Raw genomic sequence first — 12,915 nt, forward strand, 5'->3', positions numbered from 1 at the left:
ACCATGTCCATAGCTTTGGGTATGCAGTTACTGAGTCCTCACTCTTGTACTCTTTGGATTTAATAGCCACATATTAAGGATACCATGCGCCTTTTGATCCTTAGGTCTTGACTTGTCTCACTCACCATGATTCGCTCAGGTCACATGCATTCTTAAGATTCATGTTTGCTTCCTAACTTGAATGCTTGTGAGATATATATATATACACACATATGCTTGAAGAGCACACACCCACAAATGAACACACACATAATTTTTTTTTTTGTCAGTCATGGGGCTTGAACTCTGGGCCTGGGCACTGTCCGTAAGCTCTTCAGCCTAAGGCTAGTGCTCTACTACTTGAGCCATGGCACCATTTCTAGTTTTCTGATGGTTAATTGGAGATGAGAGTCTCATGGACTGTCACAGGCTGGCTTTGAACCATGATCCTCAGACCTCAGCCTCCTCAGTAGCTAGGATTACAGGTGTGAGCCTCCAGTGCTTGGCCACACACACACAATTTCTACTTCCCAAGAAAACTGACTTAGCCAATCTGCTTATCACACATCCCTCCTCCAGAATCCATGCTGATCTTCAGGTCCTCTAACCACTCGTGTCACCACAGGTCCCTCTCGGGCCGCAGTCACACTCACCTCTAGGACACCTTGGTAATTCTGGCTTCCATTTGTTCTGGGGCCCACACTGCACACTGGCAGATCCTCTCATGATGAAGCCTTGCTGACAGCGAAACTCCACCGTATCATGTAAGAAAAATATGCTCTTGTTGCCAGACACCATGACTGCGTTTTCAATGCTTGGAGGAGGTGTACAGGAATTGGGCAGGATGCACTGAGGGGGTGGGCCGCTCCACACGCCGGAATAATCGTCATGGCTGGTGCAGTAGATGGACGGCTCCCCCACCAGCTCAAACTTCTTCCTGCCTGGTAAAGGCTTGCAGCGATAGGTCACCACCATGCCATATTCATAATGTTCACTGGCGCCGCCAAAGACCTCTCCATCGGCAATGGCTGGGGGTGCCTCACAGAGAATTTCTGGGCAATTTAAATGATGGAGAGAAACTGGGTGAGTACCCAAATGAATGATTTTCACATTCACTGCTTGCTTTTAATCTTTAATGCACTGATAAGTTTCATGAGACAATTATGATAGCCTGTGACAGCAGAAAGCTGTTTGAGCCCAAGTACTGGCAAAAACAAACAAACAAACAAACTTACAACTTTTTTCTTTCTGGAATTTTCCATTGAGTAATTTTCAGACTGTAATTGACCTTGGGTAATTGAAATCAGGAAAAATATTAGTGTGGCTCAAGGTGGATGGATAGGGCAGGGTTACGATATTCAAATGGAAGCAGTGGCAACATAAAATTATAAAGTTTTATGCTACAGTAAATGTAAAATAAGTGCTGGGTGTTGTGTGTGCATGTGTGTGTGTGTGTGCTAATCCTGGACTTGACCTCAGGGCCTGTGCACGGTTTCTGAGCTCTTGTACTCAAAGGTAGGGCTATATCACTTGAGCTATACCTTTTTGTGAGGAAGTTAAAGATAATTCCTGCCCAGGCTGGCTTGGAACTGCGAACCTCAGATTTCAGCCTCCTGAATAATCAGGTTTACAGGCATGAGCTACTAGCACACATTCTAGGTTCATTAATGTCTTATGGAAGGAGTAGCCAGAATGGAGGTATGAAACATTAGTACCCAGCTAAGTGCTACTTTTTTTTTTTTGTTATGTCATGGGGCTTCAATTCTGGGCCTGGGGACTCTGTCCCTGAGCTCTTCAGTTCAAGGCCAGTGCTCTACCACTTGAGCTATGGCACCACTTCCAGTTTTCTGATGGTTAGTTGGAGATCTCATGGACTTTTATGCTTGGGCTGGCTTTGAACCATGATCCTCGGATCTCAGCCTCCCGAGTAGCTACAATTAAAGGCGTGAGCCACTAGTGCCTGGCCTAAGTGCTACTTTTGAACAACAGCAATATCTCTTGTGAAAGGGAAGATTGACAGCACCAAGAAAAGGGCAGGAAGGTAGGAATGGAGCAGTTTGTGTTCTTCCTATATTGTTGGCGATATGGTAGAGAGAAGAAGTTAAATTCCAGTCTAGAAAATCAAGGATGTATAGTGTCACCTTTGGGCTGTTTATTAAAAAAGAAAATTGGGTAAAATTAAAAAAAATAAGACATAGTTTAAAAGGTATTTGAGGAAAAATGTGGAATAAAAATACTTGATTAATCTAAAAGCATGAGAAATAAAACTGGATACTGGTGGCTCAAACTTATAATTCTAAGTTATTCAGCAGGCTGAGCCCTGGAGGGTCAAGGTTAGAAGCTAGCCCGGGCAGAAAAATTTCTAAGACTAAATCTCCAATTAACCAGCAAAAAGCCAGGGTGGAGTTATGGTTTAAGTATTAGAGCACTAGCCGAGAGTAAGCAAGCCAAGTGAGAATATGAGGCTCTGAGTTCAAACCCCAGTACTGGCACAAAGAAACAGACATGAAACAAATAGGATCTAACCAGATGTAAGACTTATACTTAACTATATCAGTAACCTTGTTAAATTTGCATGATCTGAACACTCCAATGGAAAACTTCAATTTAGATGGGGAAAAAGCTTGACTAGATGATACGAAATAAAAAATGTCTGAAGGAAAAGAATCGAAATATACGTGATACAAAAATCAACAAAAAAGAAAAATGGCATAGTTATATTAATAACATATAAAGTACCTTTTAAGGAAAAAAATAAGACCAGAGATATGTTTCCATATAATAAAAAGAACATACTCACTCAGCAGAAAGATAAACCAAATTTCCATGCATGTCATAAGGTAGTCTTAAAATGTACACATTAATACTGTTTGAGCTTAAAGGAGGAAAGACAAACTCATAGCACTGGAAAGAATATAAAAATCCAGAGAGAAATCAGAATTCAGAATCAGAATTAGTTAAAATGGTAGAAAGGGAAATTCAGACTCACTATCACAAACAGGTACTTCATTATCCCAAACAACAGTATTGTCTGAGATGATGCACATGGCAGAGGCAGAACCCAGGAGTCGGTATCTAGAAGCGGAGAGGAAGGAATGTTACAAGTTAAGTAGACAGATAATCTGAAGTCCTTACTTCCCGACTTTATGATCTGGGGAACTTCACAACACTCCCCAACTTTCCCAAGGGTCAGGTACTTCTTTGCACTTCACTTTTTTCTGGTCAACTGTGGGGCTTGAACTCAGGGCCTGGGCACTGTCCCTGAGTTCTCTCACTCAAGACTAGTCACTCTACCACACTGAACAACAGCTCTACTTTCTGCCTTTTTTTTTTTTAATTTAAAGTGTTTAATTGGAGATAAGAGTCTCCTGGACTTTCCTCCCCAGGCTTGCTTTTAGCCATGGCTACATTGACAGGCATATGTTACCATATCCAGTTTTTGTATGTTGACACAATATGAGTCTCTCCCTCAAATTGTTTGCCTGGATTGTTTCTAACTGTGATCTGCAAGATCTCGGCGGTTTTTTTGTTTGTTTTTGTTTTTTTGCCAGTTCTGGGCTTTGAATTGAGAGCCTGAGCACTGTCCTTGGGCTTTCCTTAAGGCTAGCACTCTACCACTTGAGCCACAGCACCACTTCCAGCTTTTCTGTGTATGTGGTGATGAGGAATCGAACCTGGGTCTTGGTGCGTGCTGGGCAAGCACTCTACCACTAAGCCGAACTCCTGGCCCCAGATCCCAGACTTTCAAGTAGCTACATTATAGGAAAAGGTTACCATGTTGGGTTTCAAACTGAATTTTAAAAATATTACAATTTTTTGTTGTAGTACTGGTGTCTGAACTCAGGGCATCATACTGGCACTCTAACACTTGAGTCTTATTTCTTTGATTAAAACTTTTCTTTTGTTAATATTTGAGATTAAACTCAGGGACTTGTGCTTGCAAGTTAATCTACCACTTAAGTTCTAGGAAGATGTAACATATAGGTGTATATCTAGCCTATTAACATGTATTTTATGAGTTATCAGTATTAATGTATAAATGGATGCATCAATGAATACTTATCAATACTGTTCATCAAACAGGAACCATTTTATAGGATGTAAATAATGATAAAGAGCAATAAGGAGTGACACTGTCCAAAAAGAATTATACTCACCTGACTTATGAAATGCTAACCCCCTCATATAATATCTTAGCAATAACAAAACAAAACTAATAAAAAAGCTGGATGTGGGTGGCTCATGCTGTAATTCTAGCTATTAAGGAGGCTGAGATCTGGAGATTGTGATTTCAAGTTAGCCTGGGCAATAAAGTCTGTGAGACTCTTATCTCTAACTTATCACCCAAAATCCAGAAATGGAGCAATGGCTCATGTGGTGAAAACGAGCTCAAGGACAATGCCAAGGCCCTGATTTCAAGGCCCAGGACTGGCACCAAAAAAAGAAAAAAAGAAAAAAAAGAAGACACAATTAGCATATACTCAATGAATTTTATTGAGTATATAAGTTAGGCTTTAGATCATCATACAAATTAATCTTTAGCTTATAAATGATCATTCTTAGCGGCGCATGGCTCACGCCTGTAATCCTAGCTACTCAGGAGGCTGAGATCTGAGGATCAAGGTTCAAAGCCAGCTCGGGCACAAAAGGACCTGAGACTTTTATCTCCAATTAACCACTAGAAAATGAAGTGGGGCTTGGCTCAAGGGCAGGGTGGTAGCCTTGAGCTGAAGAGCGCAGGGATAGCGCTCAGGACAAGTTCAAGCCCCATGACCCACAAAAAAACAACAAAATAAAGGATCATTCTTGAGAAATAAAAGGCCTACATAATGGGGCTGGGAGTTTGGCCTAGTGGTAGATGCTTGCCTAGCATATACGAAGACCAGGGTTCGATTCCTTGGTACCATAGAGAAAAAGCCGGAAATGGCACTGTGGCTCAGGTGGTAGAGGTCTAGCCTTGAGAAAGTCCAAGGACAATGCTCAGGCCCTGAGTTCAAGCCCTAGGACTGGAAAAAAAAAAGAAAAAAAGAAAAACACAAGAAGCCCTACATAATGATGAAAAGTTTAATACTTATTGAAGATATGTAGCTATCTATCAAATGGACCCACAGTTACATAGCCTCAAATATATAAAATGAATGCCAAAGGAAAATACAATGAGAAATTGAAAAAAGTCACTGTTACTCGTTTCTTATGTACATATATATACACATATACATGTATATAAATATATATACATATAATTTGATTCAAAATCTGAATAATGTAAAAATTTAAGAACACATGATGCATTTAAGAAAATTGACTATATATGTCATAAAGGAAACTAACACACTTCAGATTATTCTTGTTAAAAGAAACATATTGTCTGACCACAAGATGATTAACTTAAAAGATAAGAAAAACTAGAAAAAGAATGGCTGGAGATGTAGCTCAGTGCTGAAATGCTTGCTTTGTATATTGAAGGTGCTGGGCTTGATTCATAACACAATAAAGAAAAGAGAGAGGGGGGAGGGAGAAAGGGGGAAGGAGAAGAAGGGAGAGGGAGGGAGAGGGGGAAAGAGAGAGGGAAAGGGTGGAAGAGGGGGGGAGTACAAGTACACAAATAGAAAATTATAGAAAAAAGGACAATAAAATGACTTAGAGGTCATCAGAACCAAATCATCAAGAAACTAAAAAAATTTCAGGGGCCAGGAGTTTGGCCTAGTGGTACAGTGCTTGCCTAGCATGCATGAAGATCCAGTTTTGATTCTTTGGTACCACATACATAAAAAAACTGGAGGGGCCGGGAGTTTGGCCTAGTGGTTAAAGTGCTTGCCTAGCATGCATGAAGACCTGGGTTTGATTCCTTGGTACCACATACATAGAAAAAAGCCAGAAGTGGTGCTGAGGCTCAAGTGGTAGAGCTCTAGCCTTGAGAAAATCCAAGGACAGTTCTCAGGCCCTGAGCTCAAGCCCAGGACTGGCAAAAAACAAAAACAAAACAAAAAAAAACTGGAAGTGGTGCTGTGGCTCAAGTGGTAGAGCTCTATTCTAGTCTTGAGAAAAGTCCAAGGACAGTGCTCAGGCCCTGAGTACAAGGCCCAGGACTGGAAAAAAAAATTCAAATAAGACGGGGTGTGTGTGGGGGGGGTGTCACTGGCTCATGAATGTAATCTTAATTACTCAGGATGCTGAGATCTGAGGATCATGGTTCAAAGCCAGCCAGCCAGGAAGTCCATAAGACAGTTATCTCCAACAAAGTACAAAAAAAAAAAATAGGGCTGGAAGTAGAGGTGTGACCTACGTATTAGAGTGCTGGCCTTGAACAAAAGCAGCTCAAGGACAGTACCCAGACCCTGAGTTCAAGTACCAGTTGGAATGGGCCATCACGTAAACACAAATAAGAAATGTTGGTACAGAGGCAGGAAAGAAAGACTCTTAGGCTTTGTTGGTGGAAATGTAAATTAGTAAAGCCATTATGGACATCAGAACAGAAGTTCCTTAAGGTAATGAAAATAGAACTACCATATGTTTCTGCTATAGCACTCTTGGGCTTGTATCTGAAGGAATGTTTGAGAACTTGCATACCTATGTTCATTGCAGCACTATTTGCCAAACTATGGAATCAGTCTAGGTGCCTATAAGCAAGTGAATGGATAAGGAAATCGTGGTATATATATGAGACTATATCCCCAAACACGAAGTGAATAAAATCAGTGAAGCCATCAGGTCCTGAGTCTTGAAAGTTTTTTTTATTACTGATTCAGCCACTTGTTACTACTATGTTCAGAATTTCTCTTTCTTCACAATTTAGTCTGGCGTTCATCTGTTTTATTTTTTTAAACTGTTTAATTTGCTGGTATATAACTAGAATAGTCTCTTATAATTTGTTTATACTGCTGTTTTAGTATTCCATTGTTTACTCATCATTTTGAGTTGTATTTTTTTCTTAGCCTAGCTAATGGTTCTTGTTTTCATCTTTTAACAAAAACAATATTTAGTTTTATTGTTCTTCTATATTTTTATAGTTACAGTCTCTATTTTACTTATTTCTGTCTGATATTTATTATTTCTTTCCTTCTGCTGACTTATGACTTAGTTTGTTCTTTGTGGTGAGTTTATTGTGGTTCTGTCTTTGTGGTTTACCTTAAGTGTACTTACAGTGACATATGAGCGGGCTACATTAAAGCTGTTACATGTTAACTCTGATTACACATGAAAATTTAACTTTGTTTCATTATATTTTCCCTCAGCATGTCTAGAATGCTTTATTTCAATTTGAAAAACTCCTTTTGATATTTCCTATAAAGCAGATGTAGTGGTTATGAACTCTTGCAGTTATTGTCTGAGGAAGGTTTCTGAGTGGACTGGCTGGCAGAAGAGGAAAGGTGGGTTTGCTGCCTGAGTCTTCAGACTGGGCTGGTACCTACTTCAGAATCTGCAAGCCATTCAGTGTATGAGGACTTTAATTTCTTCACAGGTTCATTAACTCTTATTATTAGCTACCTTTTAGATAGAATATTGCTATCTTGACTAGTATAAGGTGGTTAATTTGCAGTTTTCTATTCATTGGAAATACTAGATTCTAGATAGGATGAGAAGGTAGTACTTCTATTTGAGCACCTTTGACCTAAGAGCTATTGAGTCCAACTCACCCTTTGTTACAGGTGTAAGTGATTTTAGCTCCAAACAGAGTATCTGATTCTACGTGCACCATGCCATTCAGAGGCTCTGAAGGTGTTTTACATTGTTTACCTATGGGAAAGAGAAAGAATTTTGAATCCAGGTAAAGTAATCGGAAACATTTTTCTTTTAGTACAAAAAGTCCTAATCCAAATACAGCTTATTGTGAGGCATGTGATTGTGATGATTCCACAGATACTGTAAGCCAGGCGCTGGAGGCGCATGACTATAATCCTAACTACTCAGGAAGCTGAGATCTGAAGCCCTCAGCTCAAAGCCAGCCTGGGCACAAAAGATCGTGAGAGTCTTATCTACAATTAACCATGAGAAATTTGGAAGTGGTGCTGTGGCTCAAGTGGTAGAGTGGTAGCCTTGAGCTGTAGAGCTGAGGGACGACACCCAGGCCCAGAATTCAAGCCCATGACTGACAAAAAAAAAAAAAAAGAAAGAAAAAGAAAAAGATATTGCACTAGGAAAGGCTTTCCTTTTCCTTTCTGAAAAGCAGCCCTCATTTCCTTCTCATCTCTTATGCTATGGCTCCCAGAAAAATACACAATTTCATTTATTGCCAGTCTTACTCAGGTATCATAGTTCACAGTTGTTAAAGCCTAACATTTGTTTATCTCTTATTTTCTCAATACATTTTACTTTCCTTCTGACTCATTCACTACATAGTTGTTGAAAATTTTTTTTCTCCCCTTAACTGTGCAATGCAAGGGTCTTTTCTTATAAAACGAACTCATAACCAAGGTGCCAGGAACTCATCATCATAAAAAGATAGGATCTAAAAAATAAGTCACAGACACTATAAGTTATTCACTCCTGTGTATCTGAATTTCTAAATTCTCAACAAAGTGTTTGGATAAATACAAAAGATTTCCCAGATTAGAGTTACTCACGTTTACACTTATTTAAAGCACTTGTCCACGTTGAGTCTGGGAGGCATGTGATGGAGAACTGTCTCTTTATGAACCCAGGGCGACAGTCATACATCAAAGATGTCCCAACAGGTAACTCAGACTCATCAATTGGAGTTGAAGGCCTGGCAAAGGAGAATTGTTCTGGAGCCTTGCACTGACCTGGAGATCAAGACCACAGTGATAGCAAAGTTAACAGAGAATGTTCTACTTTACTTTCTATTTCTCTCTTCTATATTGTGTGATCGAAAAAGAGAAAAATACATGTTTACAATAGCAAAAGACTTTTAGTCCTTTAGTCAAGATCTCAGAAAATAGCCAGGCATGGTGGCTCACGCCTATAATCCTAGCTACTCAGGAAGCTGAGATGTGAGGATTGCAGTTCAAAGGCAGCGTGGGCACTAAGGACCATGAAACTCTTATCTCCAATTAACCACCAGAAAACCTGAAGTGGCACTGTGGCTCAAGGGGTAGGTTGGTAGCCTTGAGCTAAAGAGTTCAGGGACATGGCCCAGACCCAGGGGTAGGGCCTGGAGGTGAAGAGCTCAGGGACAGTGCCCAGGCTCAGAGTCAAAGCCCCACGACACACACACAAAAAAAAGATTTCAGAGGGCCGGGAGTTTAGCAAAGTGGTAGAGTACTTGTCTAGCATGCATGAAGACCAGGGTTCGATTCCTAGGTACCACATACATAGAAAAAAGCCAAAAGTGGTGCTGAGGCTCAAGTGGTAGAGCTCTAACCTTGAGAAAGTCCAAGGACAGTGCTCAGGCCCTGAGCACTTTTCTTCTGAAAACAATCTATTAAGTCAACTGCTGTCAAGGAAGAGTACCTAGTCTATGATTCTTCACCTTGTCCCAGCCTATCTACTCACGAAGATGTGACACTTTTTTTTTTTTGCCAGTCCTGGGCTTTGGCTCAGGGCCTGAGCACTGTCCTTGGACTTTCTCAAGGCTAGAGCTCTACCACTTGAGCCTCAGCACCACTTCCGGCTTTGTTGTATGTATGTGGTACCAAGGAATTGAACCCAGGTCTTTGTGCATGCTAGGCAAGCACTTTAACCACTAGGCCAAACTCCCAGACCCCTCTTAGTTTCTTGTACACAGGCAGTCTACCTGGTTCAGGCAGTCCTAACGTTTCCACTTCTCCTCACTGAAGCATTTAATCTCCCAGAAATCTAAAACTTCAACTAATTTCCTTTTACCCTACCTTGCAATACTTTCTACTGACCCATCCTTTTTTTTCCTACTACATAAATAACATTTCATGATTATAATATGCATTTGAAAACGTGGAAGGCTTTAAAGAATATCTATTTCCCTCCATCGATATTAAGGATGAGTAGTATAAGGGTGAGAGTGCAGATAGACTATACCCCCGAGAGTTCCTATTCACTAGGCTTAAGTGAGGATCCAGCAATCTGTCTTTAAGAAGCTTCCCAGATGATTTGATAGATAACAGCTCTTTGAGAGCTACTGTAGTAAAAAGAAACATCTAACCTCTCCACTGGGGAAAAACAAGTTCCTGTGGAAAATTCAGTGATAAACAGTAAAAACAAACACACACACATCACTATGAAAAATAGTTCCCACAATCTCTATTATGCCTTCACTTTTTTTTTTAATTGACAGGGTGGAGTAAATAATATGGTGCTGGTATTGTCTCATTTACTGAAGCTGAAGGAAAGGAGAGGTTCAAGAGCGATTCTGGTACTAAAACTGGAGGGTGAGGCCCCATAGCTCAGCAGAGCATCCACAGGGCAAGCTAGAAGAAGGACTTTGAAGGCCATGAGGTCAAATGCATGGATGGCTGTTTTTGAAAAGACATCTCTCTCCTTTGTTTTCCTAATCGTCTTAACCTTAAGCAGAAGAAAAAGCACTCACAAGCCTTCACATGAGAAAGCTTGATCTACTTTCCTTTTCCTTCTGTGTCACCAGTTCCTCAAATTATGACTGTTCCTATGACAATTATAACATGTACTCCATAAACTCAAGACCTACCGCATACAACATGCAAGAGTTGACAAGCACTTGTGATACACAAGTTGATGACTTATGTGTGCAACATGAAATCAAAATCAAGACATTTCCTTCACGCTCTCTACCAAAAAGTGTTCTCCTTGGCTATCCATCCATCTTCCAATTTCCTTCTCTGATTTGGAAATAAAGACAAAACTCCCATCCTGATTTCTCCAGCCAAAAATAAAAATGAACCTCATATAAGTTATATCTCTCAGTTTTTGCTCTTTTTGACCTAGTTTTCACACAGTATTAGTATTTTGAGATTCATTCAAGTTGTTACATGTATAAAGATTTACTTTTGCAGTTGAGAACTATACAATCATGTAATGAAAGATACTTTATCTATTCTGTTTGACATTTTTGGACTGTTTCCAATTTTAGGAAAATTAACAATATGAGTAATTAACTATGAAAATGTGGGTATAAGCTTTCAATTCTTTGGTATAAAAATCTAGGAATTAGCCAGGTGCAGTTGCTCATGCCTATAATCCTAGCTACTCAGGAGGCTGAGAATTGAGGACTGCAGTTCAAAGCCACCACAGGCACTAAAGACCTTGAGACTCTTATCTCCAATTAACCACTAGAAAACCAGAACTGGCACTATGGCTCAAAGGGTAGGGCAGTAGACTTATGCTGAAGAGCTCAGGACAATGCGTAGGCCCAGAGTTTAAGTCCCATGACAGATTCAAAAAAAAAAAAATAAATCCCAAAAAACCCTAAGAATAAAATATTCAGTCCTGTGTTAGATGTATGGGTATGTGTCTTAAAACTTTTTGCTTAGACAATTCAATCCATTAAAAATAGCACACATTTCCAAAATAATAAAATTTCAAATTATTAAAAAATTATAGACAAATGAAAGGAAATGTGGTACAGCTAGTTTAAGCACTTCAAATGCTTTGCTAGTCATGACTTAATTACCATGAAATAAAACTCAAAGGGGACAAAATACAGTCACGGTTTCTGTTGACAACAGTATATAGAATTATATTTCCACTTCTTGACACTTTCTAGATTTGGGGGGAGGGAACCAATTTTTATCATTTGTTGTGAGGTTGACAAGTTTCCCTTCTCTCGATGCAGCTCACATCAAGCTTGTGTTCCTGTGTCTTCCAGGCAGGGACAGGAAGAGGGTTTGCTGTTCCATAATGTTTGCTGGACTTAGAATTATCTTAGCTAGGGGCTGGGAGTTTGGCCTAGTGGTAAAGTGCTTGCCTAGCATGCATGAAGACCCGGGTTCAATTCCTCGGCACCACATACATAGAAAAAAGCCGGAAGTGGTGCTGAGGCTCAAGTGGTAGAGCTCTAGCCTTGAGAAAGTCCAAGGACAGTTCTCAGGCCCTGAGCTCAAGCCCAGGACTGGCAAAAAAAAAAAAAATTATCTTGGCTTGGTATTTTTGTGTAGGACATTTTTGAAATTCCTTGCCTAAATATGATCATTTTTAGATAAAACTAGATTAATATTAAACATAAATCTAATCGGAGATATGAACACTGAAATAGTATTTTTTGGTACAAGATATTTTTGAAATGCCTGGCCAAAATATGAAGAACATTCTTGGCCAAAACTTGATCTAAAAATCGAAATATGAAAACTGAAATACCCCATCAAGCACAAATTAGAACTCCTCTTCTTTCTACACTACATGTTTTCATAACAGGAATAACAGACTTAGCAAGGATAATAGACTATGAGTCCTAGAACCAGAAGAGGGTGCCAGAGTCTGTTTTAAACTTTGTGCCACTTATTGTTTAATGTTGTCAAACACTTAAATAATATGCCATTTTTTGTGAGTCCAAATGTGTTTTATCTTGGTGAATTCTCTACATGAACATGAGAAGAAAGGGCATTCTGCTTTTGATGGATGAAGCAGTCTATACTGCTCCTTTATATTCCCTAAACCGATGCATTACTAAGCTCAACCAGGTCCTTATTGAGTCTGTGCATTTCTCCATTTCTGCTAGAGGGGTGTTAATGCCGTCAATCATCACACTGGATGCATTTATTTCTGCACAGTTCTGTTAAGGTTTGGCTTTACAAAATATTTTAATCCTTTGTCATTAAGCACAGACATATCAAGGATTGCATACATTCTTGAATGGAGGACAGTCCCCTTTATCAGTCTGGAATATCTTTCTCCAACTTTCCTTCCTCTGAAGTCTGTTTTGTCTGAAATTATCATAGTGAATGCCTTATAATAATCCCAATCCCTGACATTTTATACAAAATAAATATCTCTGAAAAGCATCTATACAACCAGAGTTTTGATTCACTCTGTCAGTACTAATGTTTAAGCCATGATCCCTTCATTCAGCCTTTTCTCAAAGTGGGTTGC

At 39.7% G+C, this 12,915-nt stretch overlaps 1 protein-coding gene across 1 annotated transcript in view; it reads right to left on the reverse strand.

The window, feature by feature from the left end:
- LOC150058452 (complement receptor type 1-like) overlaps positions 1–12,915 on the reverse strand; it is a 34,574-nt gene that overhangs the window by 17,942 nt on the left and 3,717 nt on the right. The window contains exons 2-5 of the mRNA XM_090341286.1: positions 8,544–8,723; positions 7,617–7,716; positions 2,969–3,054; positions 633–1,031 (exon numbers count right to left, since the gene is read on the reverse strand). Of these exons, the coding sequence (XP_090197412.1) occupies positions 633–1,031; positions 2,969–3,054; positions 7,617–7,716; positions 8,544–8,723 (765 nt within the window). The remainder of the gene's footprint in view (positions 1–632; positions 1,032–2,968; positions 3,055–7,616; positions 7,717–8,543; positions 8,724–12,915) is intronic.

Source organism: Megascapheus bottae, chromosome 10 (assembly GCF_031878675.1).
Source record: "Megascapheus bottae isolate mThoBot1 chromosome 10, mThoBot2.hap1, whole genome shotgun sequence".
NCBI classification, from domain to species: Eukaryota; Metazoa; Chordata; class Mammalia; order Rodentia; family Geomyidae; genus Megascapheus; species Megascapheus bottae.